Source organism: Oncorhynchus mykiss, chromosome 6 (assembly GCF_013265735.2).
Source record: "Oncorhynchus mykiss isolate Arlee chromosome 6, USDA_OmykA_1.1, whole genome shotgun sequence".
NCBI lineage: Eukaryota > Metazoa > Chordata > Actinopteri > Salmoniformes > Salmonidae > Oncorhynchus > Oncorhynchus mykiss.
In genome coordinates this window covers 57,575,962-57,592,025 of record NC_048570.1, presented here as the reverse complement: position 1 = coordinate 57,592,025, position 16,064 = coordinate 57,575,962, and the positions used below count along the sequence as shown (strand labels likewise).

At 42.5% G+C, this 16,064-nt stretch overlaps 3 protein-coding genes across 6 annotated transcripts; 2 read left to right on the top strand and 1 right to left on the bottom strand.

The window, feature by feature from the left end:
- Window positions 1-686: 686 nt before the first annotated feature.
- Window positions 687-4,433, bottom strand: LOC110526205 (the record flags this gene model as incomplete). The annotated part of the gene is made up of 6 exons (XM_036981766.1): window positions 687-1,578; window positions 1,706-2,380; window positions 2,850-3,105; window positions 3,251-3,510; window positions 3,824-3,930; window positions 4,390-4,433. Coding segments are annotated over 6 exons (2,100 nt in total), but the record flags the coding sequence as incomplete, so codon positions are not given.
- A 1,433-nt stretch (window positions 4,434-5,866) lies between these two features.
- On the top strand, window positions 5,867-10,815 carry znf408 (zinc finger protein 408). Of its 4 annotated transcripts, XM_036980575.1 has the most exons (5): window positions 5,868-6,594; window positions 7,300-7,367; window positions 7,508-7,776; window positions 7,929-8,375; window positions 8,535-10,815. In XM_036980575.1, exons 1-5 carry the CDS (start codon window positions 6,499-6,501, stop codon window positions 9,431-9,433), a joined length of 1,779 nt encoding a protein of 592 aa, XP_036836470.1. In that variant the 5' UTR covers window positions 5,868-6,498; the 3' UTR covers window positions 9,434-10,815. The 4 variants fall into 4 exon arrangements, with proteins under 4 accessions (XP_036836468.1, XP_036836470.1, XP_036836467.1 ...); XM_036980573.1 differs by having other exon boundaries at window positions 5,867-6,594; window positions 7,986-10,815; XM_036980572.1 differs by having other exon boundaries at window positions 7,929-10,815.
- A 143-nt stretch (window positions 10,816-10,958) lies between these two features.
- On the top strand, window positions 10,959-15,945 carry f2 (coagulation factor II (thrombin)). The gene is made up of 14 exons (XM_021606977.2): window positions 10,959-11,154; window positions 11,332-11,492; window positions 11,678-11,702; window positions 12,000-12,071; window positions 12,264-12,369; window positions 12,463-12,596; window positions 12,771-13,079; window positions 13,201-13,311; window positions 13,405-13,531; window positions 14,584-14,751; window positions 14,921-15,094; window positions 15,201-15,379; window positions 15,539-15,609; window positions 15,711-15,945. The coding sequence occupies exons 1-14, from the start codon at window positions 11,079-11,081 to the stop codon at window positions 15,864-15,866; spliced, it is 1,869 nt and encodes a 622-aa protein (XP_021462652.1). The 5' UTR covers window positions 10,959-11,078; the 3' UTR covers window positions 15,867-15,945.
- Window positions 15,946-16,064: the final 119 nt, after the last annotated feature.

Sequence of the window (16,064 nt, the reverse complement as noted above, 5' to 3'; positions counted from 1 at the left end):
TATCGTACTTTTTGGAGAAATGTCCTCTGATCTGATGAAACAAAAATAGAACTGTTTGAACATAATGTCCATCGTTATGTTTGGAGGAAAAGGGGGAGGCTTGCAAGCCGAAGAACACCATTCCAACCGTGAAGCATGGGGGTGGCAGCATCATGTTGTGTGGGTGCTTTGCTGCAGGAGGGACTGGTGCATTTCACAAAATAGATGACATCATGAGGAAGGACAATTATGTGGATATATTGAAGCAACATCTCAAGACATCAGTCAAGAAGTTAAAGCTTGGTCGCAAATGGGTCTTCCAAATGGACAATGACCCCAAGCATACTTCCAAAGTTGTGGCAGAAAGGCTTAAGGACAACAAAGTCAAGATACTGGGGTGGCCATCAGAAAGCTCTGACCTCAATCCTATAGAAAATGTGTGGGCAGAACTGAAAAAGTGTGTGCGAGCAAGGAGGCCTACAAACCTGACTCAGTTACACCAGCTCTGTCAGGAGGAATGGGCCAAAATTCACCCAACTTATTGTGGGAAGCTTGTGGAAGGCTACCTGAAACCTGAAACAATTTAAAGGCAATGCCACCAAATACTAATTAAGTGCATGCAAACTTCTGACCCACTGGGAATGTGATGAAAGAAATAAAAGCTGAAATAAATAATTATTTCTACTATTATTCTGACATTTCACATTCTTAAAATCCTAACTGACCTAAGCCAGGGAATTTTTACTAGGATTAAATGTCAGGAATTGTGAAAAACGGAGTTTAAATGTATTTGGCTAAGGTGTATGTAAACTTCGGACTTCAACTGTATTCACAGTATATCTCATTGTTTTTTCATCTTCATGGAATTGATCAGTTCTCTCATCACTGCCATAGTCTCTGTGTGCTGTTGCTGCAGAAGGCTTCGCAGCTGATTAAAGCGCTCCTCTGCCCTCCTTTCCCTCTCCTCTTGCAATCGTTTGTCCTCCTCCCTGTAACCTTGAAAGACATCCAATATGTTTGCCATCCTCCTCTTCCGCCCACTGGCTCCAACATGGAGGGGGTTTCCTGTATGTGAAGAGGAGAAGGAGGCAGAAGTGGAGGGGGGACTGACAATGTCAGTGGGGCTCGCCGGCACCTCCACAATGTGTAACAGATTCTGGCTTATGTCCTCAACCCCTGCATGTGCCTCAGCATCTCCCATGCTGCCATCAGGCTCGGGGGAGTCTTCAGATAGTTGAAGGCTGAGCCGGTGGCCTATGAGGTCCTGGAGCCTGTTGAAGTAGGCCGGAAGCTTCCGCTTTGCCATGTCAGCCTTCTCTGGGTGGAGGATGTACTCCTTGTATGCCCTCGATAGGTTCCGCCATTTCTGGAAGCATCGCTCCCCAGCCTGCTCAGGCACATCACTGATGGGGAAGCCTTGCTCCTTTAGCCTGCTAGCTATGATCTCAAAGATCCTCTTGGTTCGGGTCTTGTTCTCCCTGATTAGTCCCTGGATCTCTGGAGAGCTGTACAGCTCTACTAAAGCCTCCGTTGCCTCAATGTCCTGACTGATCATTTTCCGCTCCGACCACACAGGCAGGGACCCACCGTTCTCAGGAGCTGGAGACATGGATAGGAAGACAAAAATAAAGACTTATTACGTAAATACTGTCAGTGATTTTGAAAATGGCTGCGTCCTTTTCAGTTATAGGCCAACTGCTAAGATTCAACATCATAACACATTTACCTCTGTCATCCCCAAGCCATGACCTCCTCCTCCCCTTTTGGAGTTGATTCTCTGTCCTCTCCTCCACTGTATTTGACTGGAGTATCTTGGGATGTGGGACCCGTTCGCTCCTGGACTTCCTGGCTAGCGGTTCAGGCTCAGTGGTGCCTGCATGGACTCCAATCTCTGCCTCTGGGCTGCAGGTGGAGGGTATACCGAGGTTAACTGGATGGCCTGATGGGACTACAATAGCGTAGAGGGGCAGGCTTGGAGTTGGTGCTACAGCTTTAGGCTTCAGCTTGGCCAACACCCTGGCTGGGGTGTCAGCAGCAGCCAGCTTGGAGCTCAGCCTCTGGCCCATGAGTGCATGGAACTGGTCATAGAACTCAGGCTGTTTCCTGCGTCCAGCGTCAGTCCTCTTGGACGCCAGCACATAGTCTTTGTACGTGCGCTCCATGTTGCGCCACTTTTGGAAGCATCGCTTGCCAGCCTGCCAGGAGTTCTCACTGATCAGGAAGCCCTGTGCCTCCATCCGACTGGCAATGATCTCAAAGATCTGCTTGGTTCTGGTTGTCCGGTCGTTCAGTAGGCTCTGGATTTCTGGGGACCCGTAGTGCTCGATGAGGGTCTGGGTGGCCTCCCGGTCCCGGGCTGTAACATTCCAGGGGCTTGACCACACTCGTGAGTCCGTTTCAACTGTTGTGGAGGGAGACAAGATGATCATTCAAAACCCCAAGTTCAACTTGATCAGCCTCTGACGGGTAAGCACCTTAAAACTGCTTATAACAATATAAACAAACATTCTTACATAATAAAATGACAACATCCTCTTCATTAACTATATTTGTGCATTAAACAACATGTTGATATATGAAGTATTAATTTTGATATTGCCATTAGTTTGATATTGCCATTCATTGTTTGAGCTTCTCCATGTATTTTGCAACATGGCTCCCCCTGGTGGTCAAAATGTATTTAAATGATCTTCATCTTTCCTTCAAAGTCACTCATAGTAATGAATTTCTTAGAGTAACTATTTAGGAGATCTTAGATCAGTGATATAGGGAAGAAAAGTACACACATTGTAGCATTCTGGAAAGCAATAAAATAAGTTTGGTAGTTAACTAGAGGGCTGGCAAAGGGATGAGGCTGGTAGGTGTGTTACCTGTGGCCAAGTTGCTGCCGATGGTGTCCTGGGACATGCGGTGTAATCGGTCCATGTAGTCATCACTGTACCATACCCGCAGCCTCTCTCCCACTGACAGGTCACGGCACACCTGGAAGTAGATGTGCTCCCCATGCTGGAAGGCTGTCAGGTTTCGCTCAATGTCCTCTGAAGAATTTCGGACATACCTCATCCAGTTGGCTTTGGTGTCGTCGCTAACATCAATGGATTTGTATGAGTTGTTTTTGTCCACCAACTAGGGATAAACATCATTGACATAGATGCGAGAGCCTTAAAGTTACAAATGGTGCATGAAGTTAGGAAGACAATTTCATGAGGCATACCATATACTAGTGAAAAGTGATTTTCAGAACATAGTAAGGTTTGTGGATTCAACTCACCATCCCGGAGAAGAAACCAGAGGACTTGTCCTGTGACATCACTTCACCCTGGTAAGGACCGAATAGTGCCCCCCTGGGAATGTCTTTGTCTACGCAGCAGACGTCCACCTCGCTGCCTTCCTGAATGACCTCAATGCCATTAGGGGTAGTAAGGGCGGCACGGTTTGGGACGCCCACTGGCACAGGGGTGTCAGGCACAAAAACTGGAGGGCCATGTGTGGGGCATTCATCAATAAAATATTCTTTGCACTCTTCACAAACTGTAAGACATGACAAGGGTACATTTTAGGCAATATCATTTTAAGGTAAAATACATTTAAAAAATTACAGCGATGATGCATGAATGAAAAAATAATACCACAGCAACAATAGAAGTTGTAGAGTACATTTCATTAGCAATAGAAAAAAACAATATTTCACATAAAAAATTATAGGCCTAGTGGCACTGGGAAATGTATCAAAGTATCAGAACAAATGAAACAGTTAAACATAGTTTTGCTGCTCTTAGTCAGTCTAAGGCTCTTTGTACAAGTCTGTGTGTAAAGGCACTGGACAGAAATAGCTAATACTCACACCAGAAGTAACATTTCTGATGTCTCTCAATGGTGAAAAGCAAGTGGTCGACTTTCAATCTCTGGCTGGCTCCTTCACTCTCAAAGGCCTCAACGTCTTTTATTTCACTATAAGATATAGCATATCAAAATACAATCGCTGAGTGTCAAACGTTTTATTTTATTTGTATAACTGCCCCCGATTAGCATCCTTTTAATTCAACTAACCTGCAAAGATGGGCTATCAATGCAGCAGATATTAAAACAGACTCGGTTATATGAAAACCAGTGGAGGCCGCAGAGGGGAGGACGACTCATAATAATGGCAAGAATGGAATGGTATCAAACACCTGGTTGTCATGTGTCTAATTCCTTTCACTCCATTCCAGCCATTATTATGAGCCGTCCTTCCCTCAGCAGCCTTCACTGATCAAAACAGCAAAATAGTAGAGGATAGAACACATAGCCACTACTAGGCTATCCAGCCGATCCAACCCGCTTGCTTACAGCTGCACTAGGGTCAGACAGGCTTTCTGTGTAGATTAAGACACATCAGAACCGGCGCGAGATATGGCTCGCAAAACGTACCTCAATCCAGGGGTGAGAAATACGTTGTACTCCGAATTGTCCCATTATTCCAACTGTCATACCGAGAAGATTGAACAACTGCTATTTCAAATAACAACGGAGCCGGTGCAAGATATGGCTCGCAAAACGCAGTGGTGGAAAAAGTACCCAATTGTCATACTTGAGTAAAAGTAAAGATACCTTAAAAGAAAATGACTCAAGTAAAAGTCACCCACTAAAATACTACTTGAGTAAAAGTATTTGATTTTAAATATACTTAAGTATCAAAAGTAAATGTAATTGGTCAAATATACTTGTGTTAAAAGTAATTTCAAATTCCCTATATTAAGCAAACCAGACAGCACAATTTTCTTGTTTTTTTTAATTTAAGGACAGCCAGGGGCACACTCCAACACTCAGACAAAATTAACAAACGAAGCATGTGTTTAGTGAGTCCGCCAGATCAGAGGCAATAGAGATGACCCAGGATGTTCTCTTGATAAGTGCATAAATTTGACACTTTTCCTGTCCTGCTAGCCATTCAAAATGTAATAAGTACTTTTGTGTGTTCAGGAGAAATGTATGAGTAAAAAGTACATTTTTTTCTTTAGGAATGTAATAAAAGTTAAAAGTTGTCAAAAATAGTAAAGTAAAGTACAGATACCCCCCAAAAAATACATTAGTAATACTTTAAAATAATTTTACTTAAGTACTTGCAAAACATACCTCAATACAGGGATGAGAAATGCGTTGTACTCCGAATTGTCACATTATCACAACTGTTACAGAGAGAATATTGAACGATTGATCTAGGAGCATTCGTTCAATCTTCTCTGTGTAACAGTTGGGATAATGGGACAATTCGGAGTACAACACATTTGTCATCCCTGGATTGAGGTACTTTTCCAGAGCCATATCTCGCGCCGGCACCGCGGTGTATTAATTTACACATGAAGCCTGACCGACCCTAGCCTGTCTGCAGCTGTAAGCAAGCGGGTCGGATCTGCTGGCTACTAGGCCAAATTGATTCATATTACTACTTAGTGCATAGGTCTGCTTCTGTTGAATGGTCCTGGATGGCAAGTGACTCTGCCATAGTGCATAGGTCCCCAGACTCCCCACCTCAGCATACCATGGCAGGTCTGTTGGTAGAAAAAACATAATATAACGGCAGTCCATGAATACAGGTGGCTCAGGTAATACAATTAGGCCAAGTATTTAAAATAAACTCGACATTCAATTTCAGTCTGGCAGTGGCAAAAACATAAACGGGACTACGATGCTTGCTCTATGAGATAACATGCATGAGTTCCTCTTGCCGCTGACAAATTAACTGTTGTAAATTAGCTAGTTGGGAAATAACAAAAACAGCAAAGTACGGTAGCTAATGACCCATGCATATATCATGTTATCATGTGACTTTCTAACCATTCGAATTAGGATAAATATAGCATTTACGATGTGCGGGAAAGGACACGTTTCCTGTCGGAATGTTTAGGAAGACAGGAACTTGAGGACTTCCGGATTCTGTCCTTGGCTGGAGAACGATGATTTTCCCGGAGTTTTCAAATGGAAAAAAATAATGCTACAAATTGGCCAAGAACCTGTGGAAATCCTGAGTTAATTGAAATAATATTTTCGAGTTATTGCCGCGAATCGAACGTCTATTTGAAAGATGTTTGATATCCCAACCGGCGTAGTATCATGTCCACATTGTCGTCGACTGGTTAGTCAGACAACAATGTTGCATGCATAACGCAAATACAGTAACGTTAGTTTGAGTTTGTTAGCATAATCAGTGCCACCAATAATAAATAAAAACGCGTTGATAACGTTCGTTAATAGCTAACTACCAAGTTAAATAACTACTGTTACTAGATTTCTGACATATACTCAAGCCTGTTCCAGCGATCTACTGAAACCATAGCTAGTTAGCTTGCTAACTCGCCAGTTAATAGTTGGCTTGTGCTTAATAATAATTTGTTGCCTGTGTCACGAAGTCATTGACAAACTTACTCACGGTCCCTTGTCGACGTGTACTATTTCCAGTTAAGCAGGCCAACTTATGTTAGTGAACAAACTCGATTACATTAGCTAATTGTTTTGTCAGGGGCTTACATTAGCGCTGAAATGTGTTGCCTTGTCCGCGCATGTCAGGGGCTTACATTGTCACGACGAATCTTGCCACCCACCGGGGGACTTATGTTGGCAGCTCCAAGCAATCACGTATGCATGTCACACACAATTATTGATAAACGATGGCCATAAATCTCAGCTAGCTATATTCCTATGGTATATACGTTGTGTATGTGGCTGCAGTTGCTTATACAGTACTGTATTATACTGACAATGACAGCTTGAAACACAAGTCAATGAGATACGTTTCCACTTCCTATGTAGCTAGTCATTATAAATGATATCCAAAACGTGCATTTTTGTGTCATTGTAAGCTTGACATTGTACATGACATTCAAAACATTTGCATTTTTGTGAGTCTCTACATTTTGTGGCTATAGAGAGTTTATACTTTTTTTAAATGTAACCTTAATTTAACTAGGCAAGTCAGTTTAAGAACAAATTATTATTTACAATGATGGCCTATGAACAGTGGGTTAACTGCCTTGTTCAGGGGCAGAAGACATATTTTTACCTTGTCAGCTTGGGGATTCAATCTTGCAATCTTTCAGTTACTGGCCCAACGCTCAAACTACTAGGCTACCTGCCACCCGATAGGATGGACTCTGGGTATGAGGGGCCCATCCCTAAACCAGGACTCACTACACAGTGTGCTGAATGCTGTTCCTCATGGACTGACAGTGGGCCCCTCTCTAGCAAATGATGGCTAGTTGGGGCTCTGGTGTGTAGGACATGCTTGCTCAAGTTTCTATAACATTGCACGTGTATTGAATGTAACACATTTGTTGTCGTCAGAGCTTGATGGAAGAAGTGTATCAGACGATAATCAAGGGGAATCTTTGGGACAGGTGCTATTGGATTAGGTATGTGTCTCTAGGTAAAAAAAATAATAAACAAATGGTTATTGTTTTGTAGTGCTCAGCTGTATCAAACACATTAACATTACTGTCATAATTAATTTTGTAATTGGGAGGGAGAAACCCACTTTCTTTGTTTTATGCAGATTTGCCTGTAATGCAAGGAGGAAAGATGAACATAATATTACTGTTCATGAGGTGGATGGAAGTCTCTTTCTAAGGGCCTGCAAAGACATCAACCCAAGGACAGAGCTTCTGCTTTGGAGTTTCCTAGCTGATCCTCTGGAACACGATGGAAGCCAAGGAGGGTCACTAACAACACCAGGCAAACCTCGCAAACAAGTTACACCTCGCAAGTCCAGAGAGGATGGATCCCCAGATGTAAACTCCACAGAGCAAGAGCTCAAGCTTATAGGTAGCCTGACACCCACATTCAGTAGCATTCTTAATACACACTAACTAATAAATATTGTACAAATAAGGATTTTATGTTATGAAATGATTACATTTTACATTTGGATAGTTGTTTCTGAAATGTTACGTGGAAGATATTTGTATTTCTTTCAGAGCCTGAGGAGCACACTGAAGATTCAGACATGTCAACAACTCCACTGGGGTTTACAGAGTCTATGGTGGTGGAGGAGGAGAAGAAAAGCCAGACTGGAATCAAAAGGAGCAAACCTCTTATCTACAAAATGAACAAGAGATGTGTGAGAGACTCTCATTCCAGTGGTGAGAAAACAATGGAACAGAATAGAGAAGTTCACTCTTGCAAAATAATAAAAACAGAATGTTTCAGTCCAGAAATAACCAATGTGCCATGCTCTGGGGACAAACTTGTGAGTCCTGCTGACGAGCCTTCAAAGAGTAGTGAAGAACCAGATAATGTGGTAGGAAAACCCCAGGAGGTGCAGGGGCCACAGGTTGTCAGGGCCAGTTGCAGACGGGCTGCTGAACCCAGGAAGGTACATTCATTAGTCAGCTGCATCCACAAGCGTCTTCAAGTGTGCAAAAATGGGTATCTGGATCGTCAAGTGACATTGGAGATTACGTCCAGAGTTGGTGATGAAAATGGACGAGCTTGCCAAGAAACAGATATAAAAGCTGGAGAAAATATAAGCTCAGATGAAATCCCAAAGGATCTTGACAAAGGGGGGAAGCAAGACACAGAGGAGTTTATGATGGCTCCAGACCTCTTTAACACCAGGGAAAGTGTGACCAGTGACCAGTGTGACAAGAGTTTCTTTCAGCTATATCACCTGAAGAAGCACAAATTCACCCACTTGGGCCTAAAGCCTTACTTATGCACAGAGTGTGGTAGGAATTACAGCTCCCAAGAGAACTTCAGGGCCCACCTTCTGATGCATAAGGGAGAGAGGCCATTCAAGTGCCAGCAGCGTGACAAGAGCTATGGCCTGAAACGGGACCTGAAGGAGCATGAAGTTCTCCATACAGGAGAGAGGCCTTTTGTCTGCGATATATGTGGGAAGGCTTTTGCCCGCTGGCCTTCAGTATTCATAGGGAGGCCCACCGCGCTAAGGAAGAAAATTACCATGCTCCTAAGCTCAAGTGCCCTGTCTGCGGTAACCAACTGGCCAATTCAGGCTCCCTTAGGAATCACATGCGCTTGCAAACAGGAGAACGGCCTTATGCCTGTCCCCACTGCAATAAGACATTCCGACAGCGGGGGAATCTTTTGGGGCATCTACACATCCACACAGGGGAAAAGCCTTACAAGTGCAACCATTGCAATCAGTACTTCTCACAGGTGCCTGAACTCCGCAGACACCTCATATCACACACAGGGGAAGTCTACCTCTGCCCTATATGTGGCAAAGCCTTGCGGGACCCCCACACCTTGCGGGCCCACGAACGTTTACACACAGGGGAGAGACCTCACACAGTGTGAGCTGTGTGGGAAAGCCTACACCATGGCCACCAAGCTACGCTGCCACATGAAGTCCCACCTTGAGGAGAAGTCCTACAAATGTCCGACATGTGGTGCTGGCTACACGCTAATGCAGAGCCTGGTTCGCCACCAGTTCTCCCATCAAAAGAGAGAAGATAGCTAGCTCCCCAGATGTCCTAACACCCTAGCAGCTCTGGAGTCTAGCCACTCTGCCCCTGCTAGAGGCAGACCTAGAAAGACCCCTCACAATACAGAGGTCAAGCCATGGGTCGATGTCCCTGAAGAGAACATGGAGTGTCAGACAGTAGTGTATGTTCAGGCCATTGAAGACTTAGCCTTGCCTAATTCAGGGGAGGTTATTGTCAGCACCTGTGACTCATACCATGATAGTGACATATCTCCTGTGGTAATAGAGGAAGGTTTGGAACAGGATGTGGGCCAATTCCAGCTAAATGAGAATATCATTGAGATAATTGTCTCAGACTCTAATGATAAGTGCATTGTTCTAAGGGAGCACAAAACACACAGCAACCTGGTGATTCTACATGGCGAGGATGGACTGAGCTCTGTGGCAGAGACAATAGAGATCGAAACGGGAGTTTAAAACTGCAATTCACACCATTTTGCTTTCTGTTGCTGTTTAATTAAATCTTCAAATAAAACCAAGAATGTGAATAAAAACTATTTTTGCATTCTAGATGTACTTTACCTAAAAGAAGACAATAAGCAGTACTTACTTCGGAAAATACCTTCTTCATGAATATCAAGTATGTTATGATATCACCATCAGGATACTCCATTTAGATTACCGGTAGTGGAGAAGGGAGACAGCTGTGAACGAGTTAAAGATATAAGCTAATATTGACTCACATTTGTGGTGGACCTTATCTAGCTACTACCTGCAGCAAATGTTCTTTTCAAGGACTACTAAAACTACCTGCCCCTGTATTTTAGGAAATGTCTTAATGGTTACAAAGAGAAATCCTCATGAATAGTTTTCTTTTTTATCTGACCAAAATATATTTGATCTCTGGAGATTGTTTATGAAGGCTTTTTAAATAGCTTTACTGTATTTTAACACACTGTTGTAAATATGGGCCCATCAACAATATTATCATTATTGTTGAAGACTCCAATTAAAAGAGAGAAAATAAGTACGTCTGTGGTGGCTTTACAACAGTTGTATGTGTTTTTGAACACAACTTTTGACTTTTCACCTCTTTCTCCAATGCTTCATTCAATATTTGGGTGCAAATTGTTCGATGGTTGGGACAGTCCGAGACTGAATCAGCAAACATTCTGGTTTGGAGTGTGTGTTTGCTATGCCTGTCTATGCAGCTTAGCGGCACACACTATCATAGTCTAAATTAGCAGATAGGGGTGTTTTAAAAGGTTGATTTATTGTGTATTTGTTTTTGACATTGCCTTTAAGTCTTTATCATTTGGTATTCTGTTTGTAATTACTGAATATAATTTCTTTATATATATATAAAGTAATCCATGAGTAGGCCCTGACAGAAAATAAACAATTGAGAAAGCAATTCTTGACATTGTGTGGAAAGCTTATCCATGGTCATATGTAGTAGTTTAAACTTTAATGGAAATATTGAATGCAACATTGTATGTGACATGGCCCAGATGGGAGGCGCAGCCCAGAGTCAGTCTTAGTATAGTGGTTCAATATTAACCAGGTGGATTCAATGTAACAGAAAGTGGGGTGTTTCAATGAGTACTGGATTTTGAAGGGGTGAGAAGGTTTGGTGATGTCCTAGGTTTTGCAAGGAGTTCTGTCTTAACTATCCATAAGAATGGGTCAAATACCCGCAACTCTCATTTTCACTCTACTATTTTCTTCTACTCTTCAGATCACACTTTGTGAAAATGGTAAGATACCAGCTTTTATTTGCCAACCCAGAGAGCTCAAAAGCAAGAAAGTTTCAAAAATTTCGATATTTAGAAAATGTATACCCCTTAAACTGTTACTCCTTGATGTGAATTAGGCTATTTGTCTGTTTTAATATCACTAAACAATGGGTTGAGTTATCAAATATTTGTTTATAGTATTTCTTAATAGCAAAGAGGCCTCACAGGTTTTTATCCGTGCTAAACGGGCAAATTCCTTCCTTGAGGAGTTGAAACCTGGGAACTTGGAACGGGAGTGCATCGAGGAGATCTGTGACCATGAAGAAGCCCGTGAAGTCTTTGAAAAGCCTGACAAGACGGTGAGAATGTCTGGCTCGTTAGATTGAAGTATTATGGAAAGCAAATTCATATTCACCTTGGTTTACTAGTAACTAAAACATGAGCTTTATGTTTACCTGGGTAACACTATATTAATTTGCATAATAAAGTATGATTATAGTATTTCTCCCCAAATAACTGTCTAAATGTATCTTTCTCAATATAGAAGGCCTTTTGGGGCAACTATTTGGGTAAGTATTTGTGTTTTCTATCAAAACCTTATCCATGAAATGTGTGCAGTCATCAGTCACAACACCAATGTAAATATATGATATTGAACCAGAACAAAGTGCAACTGAGATGTGAGTCGACTTGGTTGAGGAATAGGCTTTAGCCCCAGTGTTGGTGACCCCACACGTTTTGCTCTTCCCACACATGCTGTGCTCTTTATGCTTAAAGAACAAACATTAATATCGACTTTGGCAGTGATAAGCAAGTAGAGGCAAGTATTTCCTCATGTTTTCTAATTCTGCTTGTCTTCTTCACAGCTTGCAAAGGCACTTCACTGCTGAGAACCAAGGACAATATAAACACAGTGAGGGGGTGTATTCATCTCGATGGTAATACTTATGGCCTGATTACACTGTGCATTTCAAATATGTCAATGATTTCTGGACAAAATGTTAATGTTTGTGTTGAAACCAACTAAAAAGTGTGAGGAATCTACCAGGAAAATTGTATAATGTTAAAGATAAAAAATTTTGAGCAGGACATCCTGTTTCTCAAATATTATGTGGGCCTGCATCTTACAGGATGGTGCTCAGTGGGCATTGGTGAGAACTACAACGGCACCATCTTCACTACTTCCTCAGGAAAAACATGCCAGTACTGGTCCAGTAACTTCCCACACAGAATTACGTATGTATTATTGACCCCATAACTTGAGGGATGTAATTTCAAAGTTGTCCCATTCTTGCTGTGTCGTTGCTGAGGGGTAACATCTCTTCTTAGGGAGTTCAATACGTTGCTGGATGAGACCCTGTATGAGAACTATTGCAGGAACCCAGACAAAACTCCTGAAGGACCTTGGTGCTTCACCAGGGATCCCACAGTCAGGAGAGAGCAATGTATCGTTCCAAAATGTGGTATGATTTCCCTACTGCATAAAATAAGCATCATTTGGCTGCATGTTGTTGCTTAGCTGGGTGTGCTTTTACACTGACAATACGGTAGTTTCTATGCGTCCTTGCTCAACAACAAAGTGCAGAGCATGTTGCAATATGTCTTAGCGGTCCTCTATTGTGATTGTTCCCTTACAGGGGAGCCTTGGGTACCCCCAAAAGTACCCGCTGCAGTGGATGGGAAAGCCACGTACACCAAGAAGGACTGCATGGCCAACAATGGCTTGGATTATACTGGGGATCTCTCAGTTACCATGAACGGCCAAAAGTGTCTGCCTTGGGCCTCCCCAGAGGCATTGGCACTCAGAAAAGGAAAGGATTTCATCCCAGAGGTCAAACTTGTGGCGAACCACTGTAGAAACCCTGACGGAGATATGGAGGGACCCTGGTGCTTTGTGGACCAGCATGGAAATACCACTGTGGACTACTGTGACCTTGACATGTGTGGTGAGCTGTTTCACTGAGCTGAACACTTGTTCCAGTTGTAAACAATTCACTTAAAATATTAGGACTCTGAAGAAAAATAAATGCTCTTTACTGTGAGTGCTGGACTGTTGTTCTCTTTCAGATGACCCAATAGATAACTATGAGGAGGCGGCTGGCGGAAGGGAAAGGACAACACTCTCTGGGCCCAGAAAAACCTTCTTCAGCCCTCGGAGCTTTGGCAGTGGAGAGATGGGTAAGTAGTATAATTTTGGACATAAAGTGTAAGGTACCGAGGAGGAAAGTGTCTATTTTCATGACTTTGAATTCAACTCTGCTTTATTTTCAGTGTGCGGGGAGCGACCCATGTTTGAGAAGATAAGTAAGAAGGACGGTAGAGAGCAAGAACTGATTGACTCCTACCAAGGAGGCCGTATTGTTAAAGGGATTGATGCAGAGGTGGCCAGTGCACCATGGTAATGAAATGAATAGATATTCAAAACACCACATTTATTCTATTGCATTACGTAGGACTACTACTTAGGATTATGGTCATCGTGTTTGACCATATACCCGGTGGGAGCGGGAAAGGAAGTTATCTCTGTCTATCATTTAGAGGATATGTTTTGGGGTTGTCAATGCATTGCCCAATTAAAAGAATGGAGTGGCTGCCGATCGGACTTTTCTGCACCTTTCTTCCAGACAGCTAAAGGCCCGAAGCTTTTGCACATGCGAGATTCTCTACTTTATACACAGTCTATTTAGAGGATATGTTTTGGGGTTGTCAATGCATTGCCCAATTAAAAGAATGGAGTGGCTGCCGATCGGACTTTTCTGCACCTTTCTTCCAGACAGCTAAAGGCCCGAAGCTTTTGCACATGCGAGATTCTCTACTTTATACACAGTCTCTGTTCTACTCATAGAGAACAGGGGTGCCCGTTTAATAACGTTAGATCAATGCTGAATCAATGTCTGCAAGAACACATAATGATTGGAGCCTATTCTACATAACATGCCCAAATATAATAGCATAGTAACGTTACTGTAAGACAAAAAAACACCACCTAATTTCTTATGAGATTTTAGGATGATTGTGTCTGAAAGTGTCTTTTTTTTCTGTGGCCAAAACTCTAAAGTACGCCACTTGGCAAAATATGTGCTTCGATTGAAACTAAACACAGGTAGGCTATGCTACAGTTTGTTAACACAATCTGCTCTAAAAATACACTCACTCACAATACATTCATTCAAAACAAAACTGTAGGCTACTTTAAACGGTAGCCTATAACTCAAGAAGACCTAAATGCATATCCCCATGGAACTCATTGAGATCAGATGGTTGGTATGCAGATGCTGCATAGATGTTTCACCTGTTAAACCGGAATAATTATAATTTCACGATTGACAGTGAGAAATGCACAAGGCCGGAAAAGTCAAATCCGGAGCCTCGGCCTTAAAAAAAAGACACAGATGTAATTTGGCAGAAGAAAATGATGATGCCTGTTATTCATGGATGCTTTGATGTTAGGCAGGTGATGTTGTACAAGAAAAGCCCCCAGGAGCTTCTGTGTGGGGCCAGTCTAATCAGTGATGAGTGGATCCTCACTGCAGCCCACTGCATCCTCTACCCACCATGGAACAAAAACTTCACCATCAATGACATCCTGGTCCGTCTTGGCAAACATAACAGAGCTAAGTGAGTGATTATCTCCTATTTTCCCATTTTATCTGTATTAAACAAACAATACACATTGACTTTTGCACAGTGCAACAGTGAACCAAGACATGCCATAAGACGTGACGAAACAATAATATAGCCATACCAAAACGTTCTTGGGTAATACCCTATTTCAACCTAATCCCAGGTTTGAGAAGGGCACAGAGAAGATTGTGGCCATTGATGAGATAATTGTCCACCCCAAGTACAACTGGAAGGAGAACCTGAACCGGGACATTGCTCTGCTGCACATGAGGAGGCCCGTTACTTTCACTGATGAGATTCATCCTGTCTGTCTACCAACCAAGCAGGTTGCTAAGACGTAAGAGAGCGTAATGTAGTTATCAGTAATGATTAAATATGAAATAACATTTCTGAGCTTTTTCACATACTAGCAATGGTAGCATCCCTTTTTCCATTTCTCCTAGACTGATGTTTGCTGGCTATAAAGGCCGTGTGACAGGCTGGGGGAACCTTTATGAGACATGGACTTCCTCCCCCAAGTCTCAACCCACAGTTCTCCAGCAGATCCATCTACCCATCGTTGAACAGGATATCTGCAGAGCCTCTACCTCTATCCGCATCACTGACAACATGTTCTGTGCTGGTGAGTAGCAGTTCTCATCTCAGAATGGGAATTGCTGTATACTGTAGCTCAAGTCCATTCAATATGTTAACCAAAAGTGAATTGGTGCAGTGTGACTTGGTGAACCACAAGTGTTTCAATTAGTATGACGCTTCCTCATAATGCCCATGTACTTTTCAGGCTTCAAACCAGAGGAACAGAAAACTGGTGATGCTTGTGAAGGGGACAGCGGTGGTCCCTTTGTCATGAAGGTATACAACTAGAGAAACACGAACTTCACTCATTAGATGTCTTGCATATTCCCCTTTATATTTGATATACGCATGAGAATGACTTGTATCCTCATTCACAGAACCCAGATGACAACCGTTGGTATCAGATCGGCATTGTGTCCTGGGGAGAAGGATGTGACAGGGATGGGAAATATGGATTCTACACCCATCTTTTCCGTATGAGAAGGTGGATGAAGAAAGTTATTGACAAAACAGGCGGTGATGATGATGATTGATTGTTATTTCTTCTCATCTCATTTTCTCTACATGCAAACTGATGTAATATTGGAAATAAACGTGTGTTCCTGATCATGATCTGCTTGTTATTACTCAGCAATATTACCTTTTACAGAAATGAACAAAAACTTAATTCAGATCTGAGACTGCCACTAGAATTCTGCATGTAGTTTTTGTGCACAAGGTTTTCGAAACTT